We start from the raw sequence: 16,455 nt of genomic DNA, 5'->3' as shown, positions 1-16,455 counted from the left end.
CTTGATGTCCTCAACTGTATAATGTGAGAAATAATGATTCATAACTCAGTGGAACATTATGAGGATTAAATGAGTTCTTGCATATAACATATTTAGAACTGTGGTTGGTGCAATATATGCTCTCCATAAGTCGGATTAACATTATCAGACTATTGTCATGACCAGAAAAGAGTTTCAGCTTTGTCCAAAGGACAAGAGGGGCTGTGAAGTATTTGAGCAAGAGAATGACATGAGTTGCTTTCTAAGAGCATCACTCTGGCTAAAGGTGGGGGGTGGGTTGGAGGGAAACAAGGGGAGAAACTGGAAGACCATTAGGCAGATTTTGCAGGAGTCCAGGAAAGAGGTTTGGACTAGAGGGTAGGCTCTGTGAAGGTGAAGAGAAAGAGACAGCATAGGGAGAAATCAGCCAGAGAGAGCTACGTCTTTGTTCTCCTTCGCCCACAGATTTTGATCCTGAGCTATAGAGAATTATTTCCTTCCCTGTGTCAATCCCAGTCCTTCTGAGAAGCAGTCGTCAAGCAGGATTAGACATGCAAAAGATTAGGGGGAATGCCTGTGAAAGGAAACAGAGGGAGCTGGGGGAGACTCATTAGGCCACAATGTAGGTCTGACCCTTTGGAAGGAAGGAAGGTCCCCTGCCTGCAGCGAAGTTCTAAGAAAGCTGGTCAACGTCACCTACCAGAGAAGTCCTGCATCTCTCAGAAATGGGCTTGCCTATCAAAAGGAATGAGATCTTGCCATTTGCAACGACGTGGATAGAACTGGAGGGTGTTATGCTGAGTGAAATAAGTCAGTCAGAGAAAGACATGTATCACATGACCTCACTGATATGAGGAATTCTTAATCTCAGGAAACAAACTGAGTGTTACTGGAGTGGTTGGGGGTGGGAGGGATGGGGTGGCTGGGTGATGGACATTGGGGAGGGTATGTGCTATGGTGAGCGCTGTGAATTGGGCAAGACTGTTGAATCACAGATCTGTACTTCTGAAACAAATAACACAACATACTTTAAGAAAAAAGAAAAAGAAGAAGATAACAGGAGAGGAAGAAAAGGGGAGTATGTCAGAGGGGGAGACGAACCATGAGAGATGATGGACTCTGAAAAACAAACTGAGGGTTCTAGAGGGGAGGGGGGTAGGGGGATGGGTTAGCCTGGTGATGGGTATTGAGGAGGGCACGTTCTGCATGGAGCACTGGGTGTTATGAACAAACAATGAATCATGGAACACTGCATCAAAAACTAATGATGTAATATAAGGTGATTAACATAACAATAAAAAATTAAAAAAAAAAAAAGAAATGGGCTTGCCTTAGTATCCCTTACACAGGGTCACTGGTTAGGAGCAGTGTGTAAGAAACTGCATCAGCACAACTATTTGGATGGATTTCAAAACGAAGCAACTGGCTACCCATTGACCACACTCCCTGCTTTGTAGATTAGAGATTTTCACAGCCGCCACAGACCCATATTCCACTCACAGGTTAATCCGCCAGGCCATTCATATTTACCAAGTACCTAGATTATGGATTACACTCGTCATTATGGTGTTCTCCTTTTGTCCATGGGGAAAATTGTGCTATTTATATTTATTGTCTACATTATGGAAGCTACTGCCCTCCAATGCTTTTCTCCTTTTGTCCAAGGGAAAAATTGTGAAACGCGAAGAGCTTATTAATGACATTACCAACAAACATGTCCTCAATCAAGTCATAAAAGAGCACCTCACAGATTTTGTTATTGAATACAACACCGAGGTCAGTGAGTCACAGGGTCCCTGGGAGAAGGGTAGGGTGGGGCAGCTGTGTGCATGGATGACCTGTTTCCCTGGTAATTTCAGAATAAGGACCTGATTTATGAATTGCACATCCTGAATCACATGCTGCTCTTCGCCTCCAAAAGCTCGGAGTCATTTGGTATGATAATGCAGCATTATAAGTTGGCATCAAAGGAATTTACAAACAAGGTTTGTGGAAAGTGCTATTGCCCTTGTTGGATGGGTATCCAGGACCCATACACGTTAATGCCATTTGCCTGCCCTGCTGATTGTAAATTGAGCCCAGTATGATTTGCATATTCATTTGCATACCAGTTTCCTTACTTGCATACTGATGCTACATACTATTTCCTACTTAATTTTAAACCAGCTTCCTCCCTTCTTCCTGCCCAGTGTCTCTTCCTTTTTTTTTTTTTTTTTGCCATACCTATACTTCTTCTTTCCTCATCTTTTTTGGGGTTTTTGTTTGTTTTTTAAGATTTTATTTATTTGACAGAGAGAGACACAGCGAGAGAGGGAACACAAGCAGAGAGGGAGAAGCAGGCTCTCCGTGGTGCAGGGAGCCCGATGCAGGGCTCGATCCCAGGACCCTGGGACTATGACCTGAACCAAAGGCAGACGCTTAACGACTGAGCCACCCAAGCGCCCCTTTCCTCATCTTTTTGAAAAGTCTACTATGGGAACACTGATAGTTTGGCTGCTTTTCTGATGGACGATGCTCTAGGAGGAGTGAGGGGCTGTAGTGTGGGTGGTCTTTGGCCTGGAAGTGAGGGGGAGGAGAGAACACCCCTGCCTGAGGTCAGGGAGTATGAACAGCCTGCAGGTGTGAAGCAGCACAGGTTGTCTTATAAGTAACTGCTGAGACTCAAGGCTTTAGCATTGCACAGACCTGCTTCAAATTCTCTTCCTCTTAGAAGCGATTTTGTTTGTGAGTTTCTTAGCCACTGAGTTTCAATGTAAAATGGAGAACTTCATGGAAGAAGTAGAGGTGTCACAGGTAAAGCAATGAGCAAATGTACAGTGAACAGTGCTATCATCGTTAGAAACAAATCTGTTTTTCTCAAGCACCATACCTATTTGTACCACCACCTGGACTATGAGGGGAATTACTTCACTTTTCTCTTTATTTTTTATAAAAAGTACAGCAATGGCAGATTACTTTCCTTTTGATAAAAATTACTCTAAAATTCAAATGAAACAATTAAAACTTTGAAACCCAAAATAAACACACAGTAAAGCCACGAGGGTGTGAACATGGTTAATGTTCATGCTACATCCCACCACACTATTCTCCAGGGAGTTTGTTCCAATTACAGAAATACCTCTTGTAAATACATTTCCTGGTTTATTCAATTTTAAATTTTTTATGTAATTCAGCTGATCACGATCTGATTGCTTCCGTCTATTGCTCTTATAATAGTCAATACGTAGCCATATTTCTTCCAGATTATTATTATTTTATTTAACTCTTTAATCTAGGTGGAGTTTGTTTGGGCATATATTGTGAGATAAGGTTCTAAAATGGCCTTTTACCCCAGCTATCTACTTTCCTGAATGCCATTTGATTGTGATCAATTCTAGAGCCAAAGATAAATGGATGAATATTATTCAGACAGGTCATTCCCCCATATCTTATCTTGTTCATGGCTAGTCAATATTTGTTGAAAGTATACAAGGATGGTTCTAAAGCTTTGCTTTGTTTTCCACTCCACAGGAGAGTGAAGAGTGTTGGGCACATAATAGGACCCTTAATATTTTGACAGATGAATGACCTGAGAGTATCAGTGTTTGCTGTGGCCTCCCTGCTTCCCCTCTTGCTTCTTCTCTGCAACCAGAGTCATCTTTTAAAAATTATTGTAGCACTTTCTGGCTCTCACTATTCTTTAGTGGCCTTCCATCTTATTCAGATAAAAGCCAGCGTCCTTACTGGAGCTCTGATCTCATCTCTGACACATCTCTAACTTTGTCTCCCTTGACTCTCCCTCATGGTACTGAAGCCACACTGGTCTTTCCTTTCTATTCTAGAAAGTTCTAAGCTCCCGGACCCTAGGCCTTTGCATTGACAGTTTCCACGCCTGATTCATGTTCCCCTGACTTGTTAACTCATCACCCAGGTCCCGGCTAAAATGTCACCGCCTCAGATACTCCTGCCCTTCCTACCTAACCATGCGCTCGTACCTCACTCCACCTGGTCATTCTCTATCATGGTGCTCTGTTTTACTGTCTAATTGACACTCATTGCTACCTGAATTTAATTAATTTGTTTACTCCTTTGTTGCCTGTCTTTTCCACTAGAACATAAACTCCATGAGGGCAGATCTTATTTGCTTTGGGCAGTTTATATCCCCAGTGCTTAGCAAAATGCCTAGTAGGCACTCGGCGAATATTTCTTGAATGATGAGTGAATGAAGTCATGAATTTTCCTTGACAGAAGAATAATCTAGAATAATAATGAGTTGACATGTATTGAGCATTTTTACCTCCCAGTTACTGAACCAAGTCTCTATACACATTGTCCTGTTTAATTCTCTCAGTGACCCTATAAGGTGGATACTCTTATAATCACCGCATTACAGGTAAGGAAACAGGCACAGAGAGGGTCAGTTACTGTTTTGCCCAAGGACCTTAATGAAAGCTCAGAACATCTCCTGACTTCCTATGGTTGTGTGGATGGTACCCTGCACAAGGATGGTGAAACCAGGCTGGTGGTCATCCCTGTCTGTGCCCTGGGCACAGGGCTGCCCCTGCCTGGAAAGGAAAGGAGCTAAGGAAAGGAGCCTCTTTGTTCTGTCATTCAGATGCAAATAGCCATAGACCCTGCTATTCGCATTCCCTTAGTTCTCTCCCAAGGTTTCCCAAGTTTCTCTCCCTCAGTAAGGGATTCCTTAGCTAGTTTAAATCTTTACCCTTTTCATGACCTCCAATCCCACAGAGACTCAGGTTTTATTTTCTTTCGCAGATCCTTTTCATCCTTGTGGATGCAGATGAACGCAGAAACGGACATATCTTCAAATACTTCGGGATTACAGAGGTTAATATGCCATGTGTCCAAATCCTAAATTTAAGCTCTGATGCAAGGTACAAAATGCCTTCTGAGGAGATAACCTATGGAAATCTCAAGAAATTTGGCCGCAGCTTCCTGAACAGAAGTGCCAAGGTACGTTTGTTTTTAGATAAAGTTTACTCAGAAACACAAAATTTCATAATTTTGCTGGCTTTGGTCATCTGAATGGTTCAAAGTGGGGAAACACCTATTATCTCTCCATCTCCAATCTTTTCAACTTTTGACCTGTCTTGACCCTGCAATTCCACCATTAATTCTTTATTTTGAAAGGCATTTCCTTTGCAGGAACTCCCAACTGAAATGCAGGAACTCCCAGGGCCAACATTCTCTGAAAGAAGACACTTTTCCTCCTCCCTTTGAAGGATAGATAGATTTTTGGGGAGAGGAGATAGGGTGGGGAGGTATTAAGCAATCAGGATTTAGCCTCAAAGGTTTCACGTACCTCTTATTGGGGGATAAGAAAGGAGCCTGTTTTGCTAAAAGGGAGGAGAGGCTGTAGAAGGATCAGACATAACACAGTATCTCCTGTTTATGTAGCACTTATAATGTCCCCCAGCCACCCTGCTGAATTAGATGACCATATTTTTTATTTTCCAAATGGGAACACTTTTGAGACTAATGGGGGGGGTGCATTCTTTAAAAGTATTCTGGAACAACAGGAATAAATTGGAACTTTCCAAGCAAATCAGAATATTTGGTCACCTTCCCTCTGAGGATTCCCATTACCTTCTGTCCATTCCTGTACAGACACTCCTCAAGTGAAAGCCATTTTTTCTCTGATGCACATCATCACAGGCCAAGCAGTGAGGCTGGTATCTTCCATGTCATTTCTCCTCCTCCTCCCTTCAAAACCCCAGATCCCATGCATTTGGACTTTAGATCACCTGCTCCCTCCCTCCATGTCTGTCCTCTAGTCATGTCCCTTTCACTGTCGGGGGACTTAAGTTCCTCATTGCAGACTTGCCCTCCATCTCTTCTCTGCCATCATTTCCAGAGATGCCAGTATCCAAAACCCTGGTCTCTCTCTTTTCTCATCATTGGTGTGTCCATGCCATCCCAGCCACCTGCTCTTGTGGCCACACACTAGAGATGGCAGCCCCTCTGAAAATCTGATTTCAAGCTTCCCATCTTCTTAATTCTTTTTCTAATATCCACATCGCTACAATTCTTTGCCCTTCTCATGGTCTCCAATCTCCTGATCCCCTTTCACAATCTCTTTTCTGCCTTCCTTCATGAACTTGGGATTCCATGGTTCATAGCTCTGCTGATGATTCCCTTAACTTCTTTATTCCTTTATCCACCTTCTACCTTCTTTACACCCTGTAGAATTTACAAGGCAAAACCACAACTCTGGCTGAACCGACTTAAATGTCCCTACTTCTTCCAGGCCAATGCTGGAGAAAAAGAACACCACCATGAGGCAGGCTGGCCTCATAGAATCACAAACCTCCCAACGGCTCTCTGAAATGTCCTGACATCTCTGTATAAATTTCTCTTAGTGTGTTCATTCTCTGAATCTCTGAGTCTTTGTCCTCATACCCCATTCCTATTCCAGTCTCAGCTGAGTACAAGACCATATATCATTAAGACAGGGGCCCCTCATTTTCCATCACCACATCTACAAACCTACCTGGAGCTCTACCTCAGGAGGTGTCTGTCTCCTCCTCCCATGCTCTTGCAATAGAGATGACCCTTCACATGACTTACAAGATGTCACATGCCTGATCTGGCCCATTTCTAATTTCCATCTTTTTCATCATTTCCCATCTCCCATGCCCAGCCTCCACCCTCCTTTATGTTCCCTCAAAAAGAATCTTCCCTTCTAGAGGCTGGTGTGGGTATGAGGGAAGTATTGTAAACCTGAGTTAACTGGATGAAGAACAGAGAGCAGGAATGAGGAATGCGGAAGGCCCTCCAGGCAGAAGAATGGCATAAACAAAAGCCTGAGGTGGAAGAAGGCTGGCCCTTAGTTAAATAGAAGATCAGTATGATAGAAGAAAGCAAGGAAAGAATGGTAATGAGCTTGGTGAGGCTGGTAGGAGCCAAAGTGTGATAAAGGTTTTATAGGTCATGTAAATTATCTTGGGTTTGATTCTGGGAGTAATTGGGAACAGCTAAATTTTGGGGGGAGGGAGGGACAAACCAGTTAAGATGTTGAAGACATGAACGCCACTCTAGAATTCATCCCAGTTTGAAGTCCTGCCTCCTCCCCAACCCTCTGATCTCAATTTGCCCTGAATAATCCAGTCTGGATATCAAGCATTTCAAACTCTTTCCCAAGGTGGTTAAAAGAGAAAATTTTCCATTGTTTCCTGTCAGGGCAGGGAGCCCCAAATGCCAACCCCTTTCTGGAGACTGTTAGACCTCTCAAATTTGCTTCCTAGAAACATCAATCCAGTGAAGACATTCCAAAATATTGGGACCAGGGGCCAGTTAAGCAGCTCGTTGGGAAGAACTTCAACGTAGTGGTCTTTGACAAGGAAAGGGACGTATTTGTGATGTTCTGTAAGTATCTCTGCAGAGGCCATAGAAGGCAATGGCCCAGACATTACTTTTCAAGTGCTGCTCCTGAATTCTGGGGCCTCCAAATCTCCAAAATCTATCAAAGCACCATGCCAAGGACGGTCTTCAAACATCCAAAGAGTTTGGATCAAGATGCTATCAGCTACAATGCAACTCTCCCCGAAAATCTAATTCTTGGAACATACCTTCCATATAATCCAGTCCTGTGGCTTTTATAGCAATAATAACGCTGATGGCTAACAATGATTTGATGCTATGGTATACCAGGCCTTTTGCTAAGCCATTCTATACTTTATCTCATTTAATCCTCACAACATGATTTTGAAAGTAGCTACTATTATTGCTCCCACTTTGCATAGGATTAAACAGAGTCTCGGGGAGGTGAAGAAACCTCCAAAGTCAGGCAGCAAGTAAGTGCTGCAACTGGGATTGGATCCTGGGCAGCCTAACCCCAGTGCCTCAGCTGGTCACTGCTGTACAGAATGGCAGTTCTGGCTTTATGTAACTTATCAAATGGCCCATATTTAACCTACCTGAGTTGGTGTGGCCAAGCCAGAGACTCAAATCATGCAGGTAAAGGGCTTAGCAGTGTCTGGCATATTGCAAGTACTTGATAAATGACAGCTATTATTATTCCTATTGTTGTAATTATTTCCAGTACTTGCCTAAGAACTATTGCCCTTTCTCTGCTGTTTCTGATTTGCACATGAGAGTCATAGCCAGGGACTTCTCTCCCACCTGAGACACAGAGAAGGATAATGCTGAAGTTACTTCAGACATCTCTTGTATTTTACCTTTTATCGAGCACTGACATTGAGCCAGGCATGAGTTGGCTGTGTACACACCTGCTCTTATTTCCTCCTCAAAACAAGCCGCTTAGGAAGGTCCAGTGTATTTCCCCATGATAAAAATCAAGGAACTTAGCCTCAGAAAGATTAATTACCTTACCTCAAGTCACACAGTAAATAACTTGCAAGGCAAAAAGTTCAAATCAAGCTCTGATGTCATTCCTTCCTGAGGGCTGCACTGCAATCATGCAGGCCTTTAAAAATCTCACTGAAATGGACTCTCATCCACAGGGCGAGGTGTTTAAGGTCCATGTGGCTGAATAACCATGATCTGTTGCCTTTAAGTGATAGGCTTTTCTATACTTAACTGACACCAGAGCTAGGAGAATGCCCATTTGGTTCTGGTAAAAGGCAAAAGGAGCCTCATTGTCTTGGAAGTAGGCCTGTCAGATTGGCCCCCTGGGACTGCGACCATTATGCCCCCTTCTGCTCCAACCCAGGCCCATCCGGCTCCAGGGGAGCTTCGGGGAGAACAGATGGTCATGGAAGCACTTGGTTTCTAAATGGAGGAATGATCATCCAAATGTAGAGTGTCGGGGCCCTTGAGGCCACCCCTCCCACAGAGCCAGAAACTTTAAGGGGATGATGAGCAAGGAAGGTTAGAGCTGGTCCCCGATTCTCTCCAGAGGGCTAGATGCCTGGGCCTGACTCAAAGCTAAAGGAACGGCCCCTAAAGACTAAAAGGCAATGTGGTATAATGGTCACAAGTCAAAGCAGCCTGACTTCAAATCCCATTTCCTCTGCTTAATTACCTAGGTGACCTTGGGCTGTGAGCTTAACCTCTGTTGGAAAACTCTTGTGCTCTCTCGCTCCCTCTCTCACACACACACACACAATTTCTGGCAGAACATGAGTAATCGTCTAGTGTAATGTTTTTTCCTTCAAATGGAGTAGAAAGCCATGTTAAAAAAAAAATAGAAGAAAATGTCCCAGCATGCTCAAAGTGTTTAGTGTCTGGGTAGCGGGACAAGATAATTTTTTTTTCCTAATTTATTTAATAATGACCAGGTACTGTGGTTGAAATGTAAATAAGGTAATATTCAATTCAAAGAAAGACGGAATGCAATTTGTAAAATAGCAAGACCATTAGTAGAACATGGTGACAGTGTTTCTGGGGGTAGCACTGGCTTTCAGTCTTTATTAGTATGAGCTTGCACAACATCCCTTCTCTTCCAGATGCACCCTGGTCGGAAAAGTGTAAGGCACTGTTCCCAGTGTTGGAGGAATTGGGCAAAAAGTATCAAAAACCACTCGACAGTCACCATTGCCAAGATGGACATCACGGCAAATGACATTCAGCTGATGTACCTAGACCGGTACCCCTTCTTCAGGCTCTTCCCCACTGACTCTCAACAAGTGAGGGACTCTTGGGACCCACATACCTGAAAATATCATTATGTCATTATCATGGACCCGTTTCTCCTGATCTCCAGCTCTGCCTTCTACCAAATCAGCTTCATTCTCGGCTCCAGCCCCCATTATCCTCTCGTGTTCAATTTGAAGAGTGCTTCTATTAGCTTCCCCCAAAGTCCCGAGACTTCCTAGAATTGGGTCCAGCTTGGGTCAGCTCTTCCTCCCTGACCCAGTCATTGTTATCAGGAAGATGTGGGTGTCTTGATAGGTCAGGCCTGGTGCCCTCTGGTACTGGGGCTGAGCTCTACCCAGACTCTATGGAATAAGATGCGGGGGGGAACTCCAGGTGAATCTTGGGGGTGGGGTGCTACAAGAAGACGGAAGAACACATGATAGAAAAACAGGTCAATGTCTTTTACACACCAGTATCACAATCACCAAGCTTTGCCAGTGTCATGGAACATACTCTCTGTGCTGCTTTGGCACCTGGGGAAGGGTGTCCATCAAAGCACTGCAAGCAAAGGTTCCTGTCCTAAGAAGAGTATGACGGAGAGTGGAAGAGAAGTCATGATGTGGGCCCACTTCCACTTGCAACTGCAATTGAAGGGGACAGATTCTGGAGCGCAGATATTCCATGCAGACAGGGAATTTTAAAGAATGCTGAAGATTTAAATCAGATTAGCAGAGGGGTGTGAACTATAGGCAGGAAGTGTAATAGGCCTGAGGAAGTGAGCAGAAGGGTGGCCACAGCGCTGTGAAGGAGAGGCCATCCTTCTGGTACAGAACATGCACGTGGGGGAGTTGTGGAAAATGAGGCTGGGCTGAGAGGGTGGAGCTGTCACAGATCTTCCATTATCTGAAAAGGAGTGTAGACAACCAGTGGGCGGTAAGCAGCTTCATAATCTTAAAGACTGAAAGATGAAAGGGAACTAGGGATGGCTGAGCAATGATTACGTATCAGACGCTTTGTAAAATAATAACTAGTCATAATAATAACAATAATAACTATATATAGTGCTCACTGTGAGCCAGGTACTGTTTTTAAGTGCTTTTCATATAGTAACTCATTAAATTCTCATAATAACATATGTCGTAGGTAATGTTATCGTCGAGGTTACACGGGGTTTGAGCCGTGACGGTGTGGCTCCAAGGTCCGTGCTCTGAACCTATGATGGAGGAATTTGTATTACCCTTATGTTAGAGCCATGGTAATGGAGGCTCAGAGAAGCTAAGGAATCTGCTCATTGTACTCAGGCTGTTAGGAATTTGACCCTGGATTTATCTTATGTAGCAATCCCTGAATATTTTGCAGGAAGAGGCTACCGTTTTGACCTTGTTCTGTTTTCTTCCTAGGCTGTACTGTATACAGGAGAACACACCCTGATGGGCTTTTCTGACTTCCTGGAAAGTCAAATCAAGATCAGGATTGAGGATGAGGATGAGGTAAGGCAAAAACGGCAGTACCCAGGATTATTCTGTTCCACAAAGAATCATCAAGAACTCACACAACTAGGGAAGAGTGTGCCAAGAGTCCCATAATCTTGTGTTCTCTGGAGTTCTCTGACGATGGGTGAACGATGACCTATACTGAATGATTTTATTTCAAGGGCACTTACTACAAGGAAGCAGAAATAGCAGACTTTAGAAACAGACGGAAAGGCTGTAAGGTCTCCTAAGGCTGCTTCCCTGGGTCCACCGTCCCCGAGTTGGTAACCAGATGTTTTGACGGATCCAGCTCTTTGGCATTATTTTCCTGATGGATGGGATAACCATCCCCATTCTCTCCAAATCCCCAATCCCATTCATGCCTCAGCGAGGCCATCTGCAGGAAGGTGCCATCTATACTAGTTAGGACCCTTTCAGTTGCAAACGTCAGAAACACTACTCTTTGGTTTAAGCAATAATGGGAACTTCATCCATATAACTGGTAAGAACATCAGGCACAGGTGGATCCAGGAGCTCAAACTCATTTTCTGTCTCTCCATCTCTGCTTTCCTCTATGTTGGCTTTATTCCCAAGCAGTCACTTCCCCATGGAGGGTCAAAGATGGCCCCACAGTTTTTAAGCTAATACCCTCCCAGCTTAGAAAGCAAGCACCCGGGGTGCCTGGGTGGGTCAGTCGGCTAAGTGTCTGCCTTCTGTTCGGCTCATAATCCCGGAGTCCTGGGATCGAGCCCTGCTTCGGGCTCCCTGCTCATCAGAGAGCCTACTTCTCCCTCTGCCTGCCTCTCCCCCTGCTTGTGGGCGGTGGTCTCTCTCTCTCCCTCTCTCTGTAAAAAAAAAAAAAGAAAGAAAGAAAGAAAGAAAAGAAAGCAAGCACCTACTTCTTCGTAGTCCTAACAAATGTCCTGGATAGGGATTTCATGAGAGGCCTGGGTCACACGTCCAGCCTTGGAGCTAGACCTGGGGCAGCCATACCTGTGGCCTTCAAGTGGAGGGAATGGGGTTTTCCAAAGGCCCTATTTCTGGAGGGGCAAAACCATGGCTGGGAACTTCTTCACCTAAGCCAAATGGGCCTTTGCATCTATGAGGATCCTCCAAGTGCCTCTCTCTGGGCATTTCCCATAAAAGAAGGCTTGGTAATTACAATCACAATTATTACATATTTCTTGCCTTTTTATTTCTTTATCCTATTTCTTCCCTCCTTCCCTTCTTTTCTTGAATAGCTGTTGTCTGTTGAGCAAAGTGAAATGACAGAAGAGGAGGCATTAGCTGAGGAAAAGAAGGTACCTTTTATCAAGGAAGAGTTACCTGACCAGAAGTTGCTTGAGCTAGAGAATGTGACTGTGCTGGAAGAGCCAGCTGGACAGAAGGAAACAGCCGAGGAGGAGGGAGGAGGAGGAGGAGGAGAAGGTGAAGGTGGCTAAGCCAAAGGGACCTCCAAAACAAGGGAAGGAAACCAAAGTGAAGGAAGAACTGTAGCTTCTTCAAAGCCAAGAGCCATTTCCCAGGTCCTGGCATCATTTTCTAAGGGGAATCTACTCCAAAAAAATTATATATCGTTGTGGTGGATGGAAGCTAGATGATTAAAAACTCCTGAATGTCTTTGGCCCTGTTCTACTCATTACCCTTTTCCTGGTTGGAGCTACCTTAGAAGAGCCGTTTGGTCTGGAATTCATACAGGGTTGCAAGCAAAGCATAACTGCAACAATTAACGAGTATTTACAGCGTGCTGCTCAGTCATGGCGATTCTCACAACATCACTTTCATTACCCCCATTTCACATATGGGGAAACTGAGGCAAAGAGAGGTTAAGCAACTAGTCAAGATCACACAAGTTAGGAAGCCCTTAAGATATGATCCTAGGCACTCTCACCCCAGAGACTGCATTTAACCACTATGCGCACACCATCTCCACTAGGTTGGAGTCCCCAGGGTGGGGGACTGATTTATTTATGCTGCATTTTGACACAGTAAGAAAGAGATCCAGCCCCAAACATGTCCCCAGTCCTTCTATATCTCAGTAAATGACCCACTCTCTTAAGCAGCAACATGTAGCATAATGCTCAAGTCCCTTTGTTTACTACCATAAAAGTAACTGCACACCAATTGGTGTGACTCCACCCACTTGCACTGACTCCACTCCCTTCCATCCAGTGACACGCCCCACTTATCTCCGCGTGACTCCAGCCACTTCCTTCCACCTCCTCCCACCATTCTCAGGCCTGGAAGTCTCCCAAATTGTGTGCTTCTACTGCCATTCTGTACCTCCCTGCCCAACCCCCATCCATATTCCATAAAGTTGCTGAAATGATCTTTTAAAAAGCCATAGTCTTGAAGGCTTGCAACACCACCTGTTTTAACTCTATAATGGAATCTTTATCGCTTTTAGAATAAGATCCAGTCTGTTTTACCATGCCTTCAGGGCCTGGAAACTTCTGGCCCCACAGATCTCTTCTGCTTTTTCCTCTCTCCCTCTCATTTTCTAGGCTCCAGCCATGCTTCCTGTCTATTCTTTGAACAGTTCAAGTGCTCTCTCTCCTCATGGTGGTTACTTCTGCCTAAATGCACACGTAATACACTCCCACAGATCTTCATGCAGATGTATTTTTCATCCTTCAAACCTCAGTTCAAATGTCACCACCTCAAAGAGGCCTTCCTAGATACCAATATTTGAAAGCATCTTATTTTGCTGTGCACTAATATACTGCTTGCTTCCCCCACTGGTGGGTAAGTCCCTGGAGAGCAGATATATCTATTTTGTTCCACTGTATTTCCAATGCCTAGAACACTGCTTAGACACACTAGATGCTCAGTAAGTATCCACAGAAAATGAATTTTCATATCAGGCAGCACCCCATCTCTGAGATACATGATTTCACTGTCATCCCAAAAGGGGGAGGTGCTGACAGTGTTGCCTGGAGACACAAATTAGATTCTGTGTTAGTTTCCTATTATTGCACTGACAAATTGCCACAAATTTAGTGGCTCGAAGAAGTACCAGCTTTCTTACAGCTCTGAAGGCCAGAAATCAGAAGTCATTTTCACTGAGCTAAAGTCAAGGTATCATCAGGGTTGGTCCCCTCTGGAAGAATCCCTTGACTTGCCTTTTCTAGCTTCTGGAGGACTGCCTGCATTTCCGTAGCCCACGGGCCTGCCCAGACAACCTTACATCACGATCCTGAACTTAAATCCTACTGCAAGGTCTCTTTGTCATGTCAGGTACCATTCACAGCTGCAGAGGATTAGGACATAGACGTACTGGGAAGTCATCATTCAGCTGACCACAGATTTCATGCTGCTGATTTGTGATAATCATTTTGGGCCAAGTGATAATAGGGCTCCTCTTGGGAAAAGAGGGGCCTATTATTTTACAGACCAAGGTCTCTACAAACTGTCTGGGCCTTTCTACTTCCACCTGTCATGTAAGAGAAAGGCTGTTTTTACTCCTTCAGGCCTCCTGACCCAGCTCCTGGGCCTCCCTCTTCCCCCCTAAACCTGGCCTTGTCCACATCCAGATGAAGCAGGGAACAGCCTGGGGCCCTGGAACTCACCTGAGCCAGACTGCCCCAACAGGGGCAGGTGTTAGTATTCAGGACATGGTGTGAGGCTCACCTGCCTCAGCCTTCAGGCTATGTGGCTGCTAGTCAAAGGAGGGGTTCATGGGGACTAAGAATAAATCATGCGGAACGGAGTCCCAGTCAGGCCACCAGCCAGAGAATGCATGTGCTACCTGCAGGTCCCCCATATGTATCTGGGGCCATCAGGAAGTGGGGGATCAGGTTGGGATAAGCAGTTATAGGTAAGTAAGGCCAATGATGACCCTTCTGTTGGGAGAGTCATCTCCCTTGGCTCATTTTTTATCCCCCCCGCCCCAACACACAGTACTCTCACAAAAAGCCTTTCTATTCTGTTGAGCAAATTTCTCCACACCTTAGCTTCACTCCCTCAAAAAAAGACCTGAAACCACTTATCCCTCATGGCTGAGCACGGAATGATTTTTACCCCAAGGAGTGCAAGGCATCATAGAAGTAAATCTGGATAAGATAAGGGCTATGGTATGGATTTACCACGTGCTAGCTGGGTAATCTCACGGAAGCAACTCAATATTTCTGAACTACAATCTTCTTGGTAACATGTGTTGTGGCTCATTGTCTGAGACAATAAAATGTAAAAGCATTCGACCTAGTCTCTGACCCAAGAGAGGCACACAGTAAGTGACAACTGTCAGAATTAATAAATCAAGTTTCTTACCCATGTTTAAAAGTTAAGAGGGGAAGAGCATTCCAAGAAGATGGGAACTTCTGATAAACTGAATAAGGTTGTTCAGAAACAAATATTTTTTGGCTACTTTTCTGGAAGTAAGTTAAAGAAAAAAAAAACAGCGATTGAATTTGGCAACGTGGATGTCTTTGGTGATCCTGATGAGCAACGTCAACGGAGCTGGCAGTTCAGGAAGCTTACCAGCATGAATGTGAGTGGAAAGTGTGCAGATAAATCTTTTGTGAAGTTCGGCATATGAAAGGAATGGAAAACAGGATGGAGGCTGAGGGCGAATGGGGTCAAAGAAGCTTTCTACAGAAGGGACTAGAGGGAAAGAAAAGAAAAGAAAAAGAAAAAAGAAAAGAAAAAGAAAAAGAAGGAAGAAGAAAGAAAGAAAGAAAGAAGAAAGAAAAGAAAGAAAAGAAAGAAAGAAAGAAAGAAAGAAAGAAAGAAAGAAAGAAAAAAGAAAAGAAAGAAAGAAAGAAAGAAAAAGAAAGAAAGAAAGAAAGAAAGAAAGAAAGAAAGAAAGAAAGAAAGAAAGAAAGAAAGAAAGAAAGAAAGAAAGAAAGAAAGGGACTAGCAGATGAGAATACTCCAAGTGCTTATGAGAAGAGGAAGTTATGGGAGGAAGGGGTAGGTGGAGATGAGGAAAAAAGGTTATCAGTCCAGGAAGAAGGATGCTGCTTCCATCATGGAGAGGGAGAAGTGGAAGATGAATCCAGAGACAGGAAGATGGAGAAGTTGAGGGAGGCAATGCTTAGTGACTCCACTGAGAATGCCATGATGTCATTAAATGTGTGGGGCTGGGAGACGGTAGGAATTTTGAAGAAAGAGTGGAAAAACAACCAACTAGAGGAACACCACAGGATGCTCCAGCTGTGTTGAGGGCAGGTGATGCTTATTGTTTTAAAATGTAAGTTTTGTTATTATTATATGACAAGGCTAACAGATGAGAAGACGAATGCCATTGAAAACATAGTTGATTAGATTCCCGGATCCCAAGAGGAGGGGGCACACGAAGAAGTACCAGGGTCAGTCAGGAGGCCAAGGGAGAGGGGAAACATGAGCAAGAGCCTTTCTTGTGGTTCCCATGGGAAGGAACAGGAGAGGCAGGGAAGCAGGTTGAGGACTGGATAGTTTGAATAATTTCAGCAGGTCTTGGGATGAGGGACTGGTCCTGGTTGTCTGG

At 44.2% G+C, this 16,455-nt stretch overlaps 1 protein-coding gene across 1 annotated transcript in view; it reads left to right on the top strand.

The window, feature by feature from the left end:
- Positions 1–12,607, top strand: part of PDILT (protein disulfide isomerase like, testis expressed) — a 34,505-nt gene extending 21,898 nt beyond the window's left edge. Inside the window, 9 exon segments of the mRNA XM_035722390.1 lie at positions 1,645–1,755; positions 1,839–1,964; positions 4,735–4,932; positions 7,224–7,344; positions 9,387–9,454; positions 9,456–9,566; positions 10,917–11,006; positions 12,230–12,403; positions 12,405–12,607. Of these exon segments, the coding sequence (XP_035578283.1) occupies positions 1,645–1,755; positions 1,839–1,964; positions 4,735–4,932; positions 7,224–7,344; positions 9,387–9,454; positions 9,456–9,566; positions 10,917–11,006; positions 12,230–12,403; positions 12,405–12,485 (1,080 nt within the window). The 3' untranslated portion in view covers positions 12,486–12,607.
- Positions 12,608–16,455: the final 3,848 nt, after the last annotated feature.

Source organism: Zalophus californianus, chromosome 10 (genome assembly GCF_009762305.2).
Source record: "Zalophus californianus isolate mZalCal1 chromosome 10, mZalCal1.pri.v2, whole genome shotgun sequence".
Lineage (NCBI taxonomy): Eukaryota > Metazoa > Chordata > Mammalia > Carnivora > Otariidae > Zalophus > Zalophus californianus.
The sequence above is the reverse complement of the archived record's forward strand: the minus strand, read 5'-3'. Positions and strand labels throughout refer to the sequence as shown.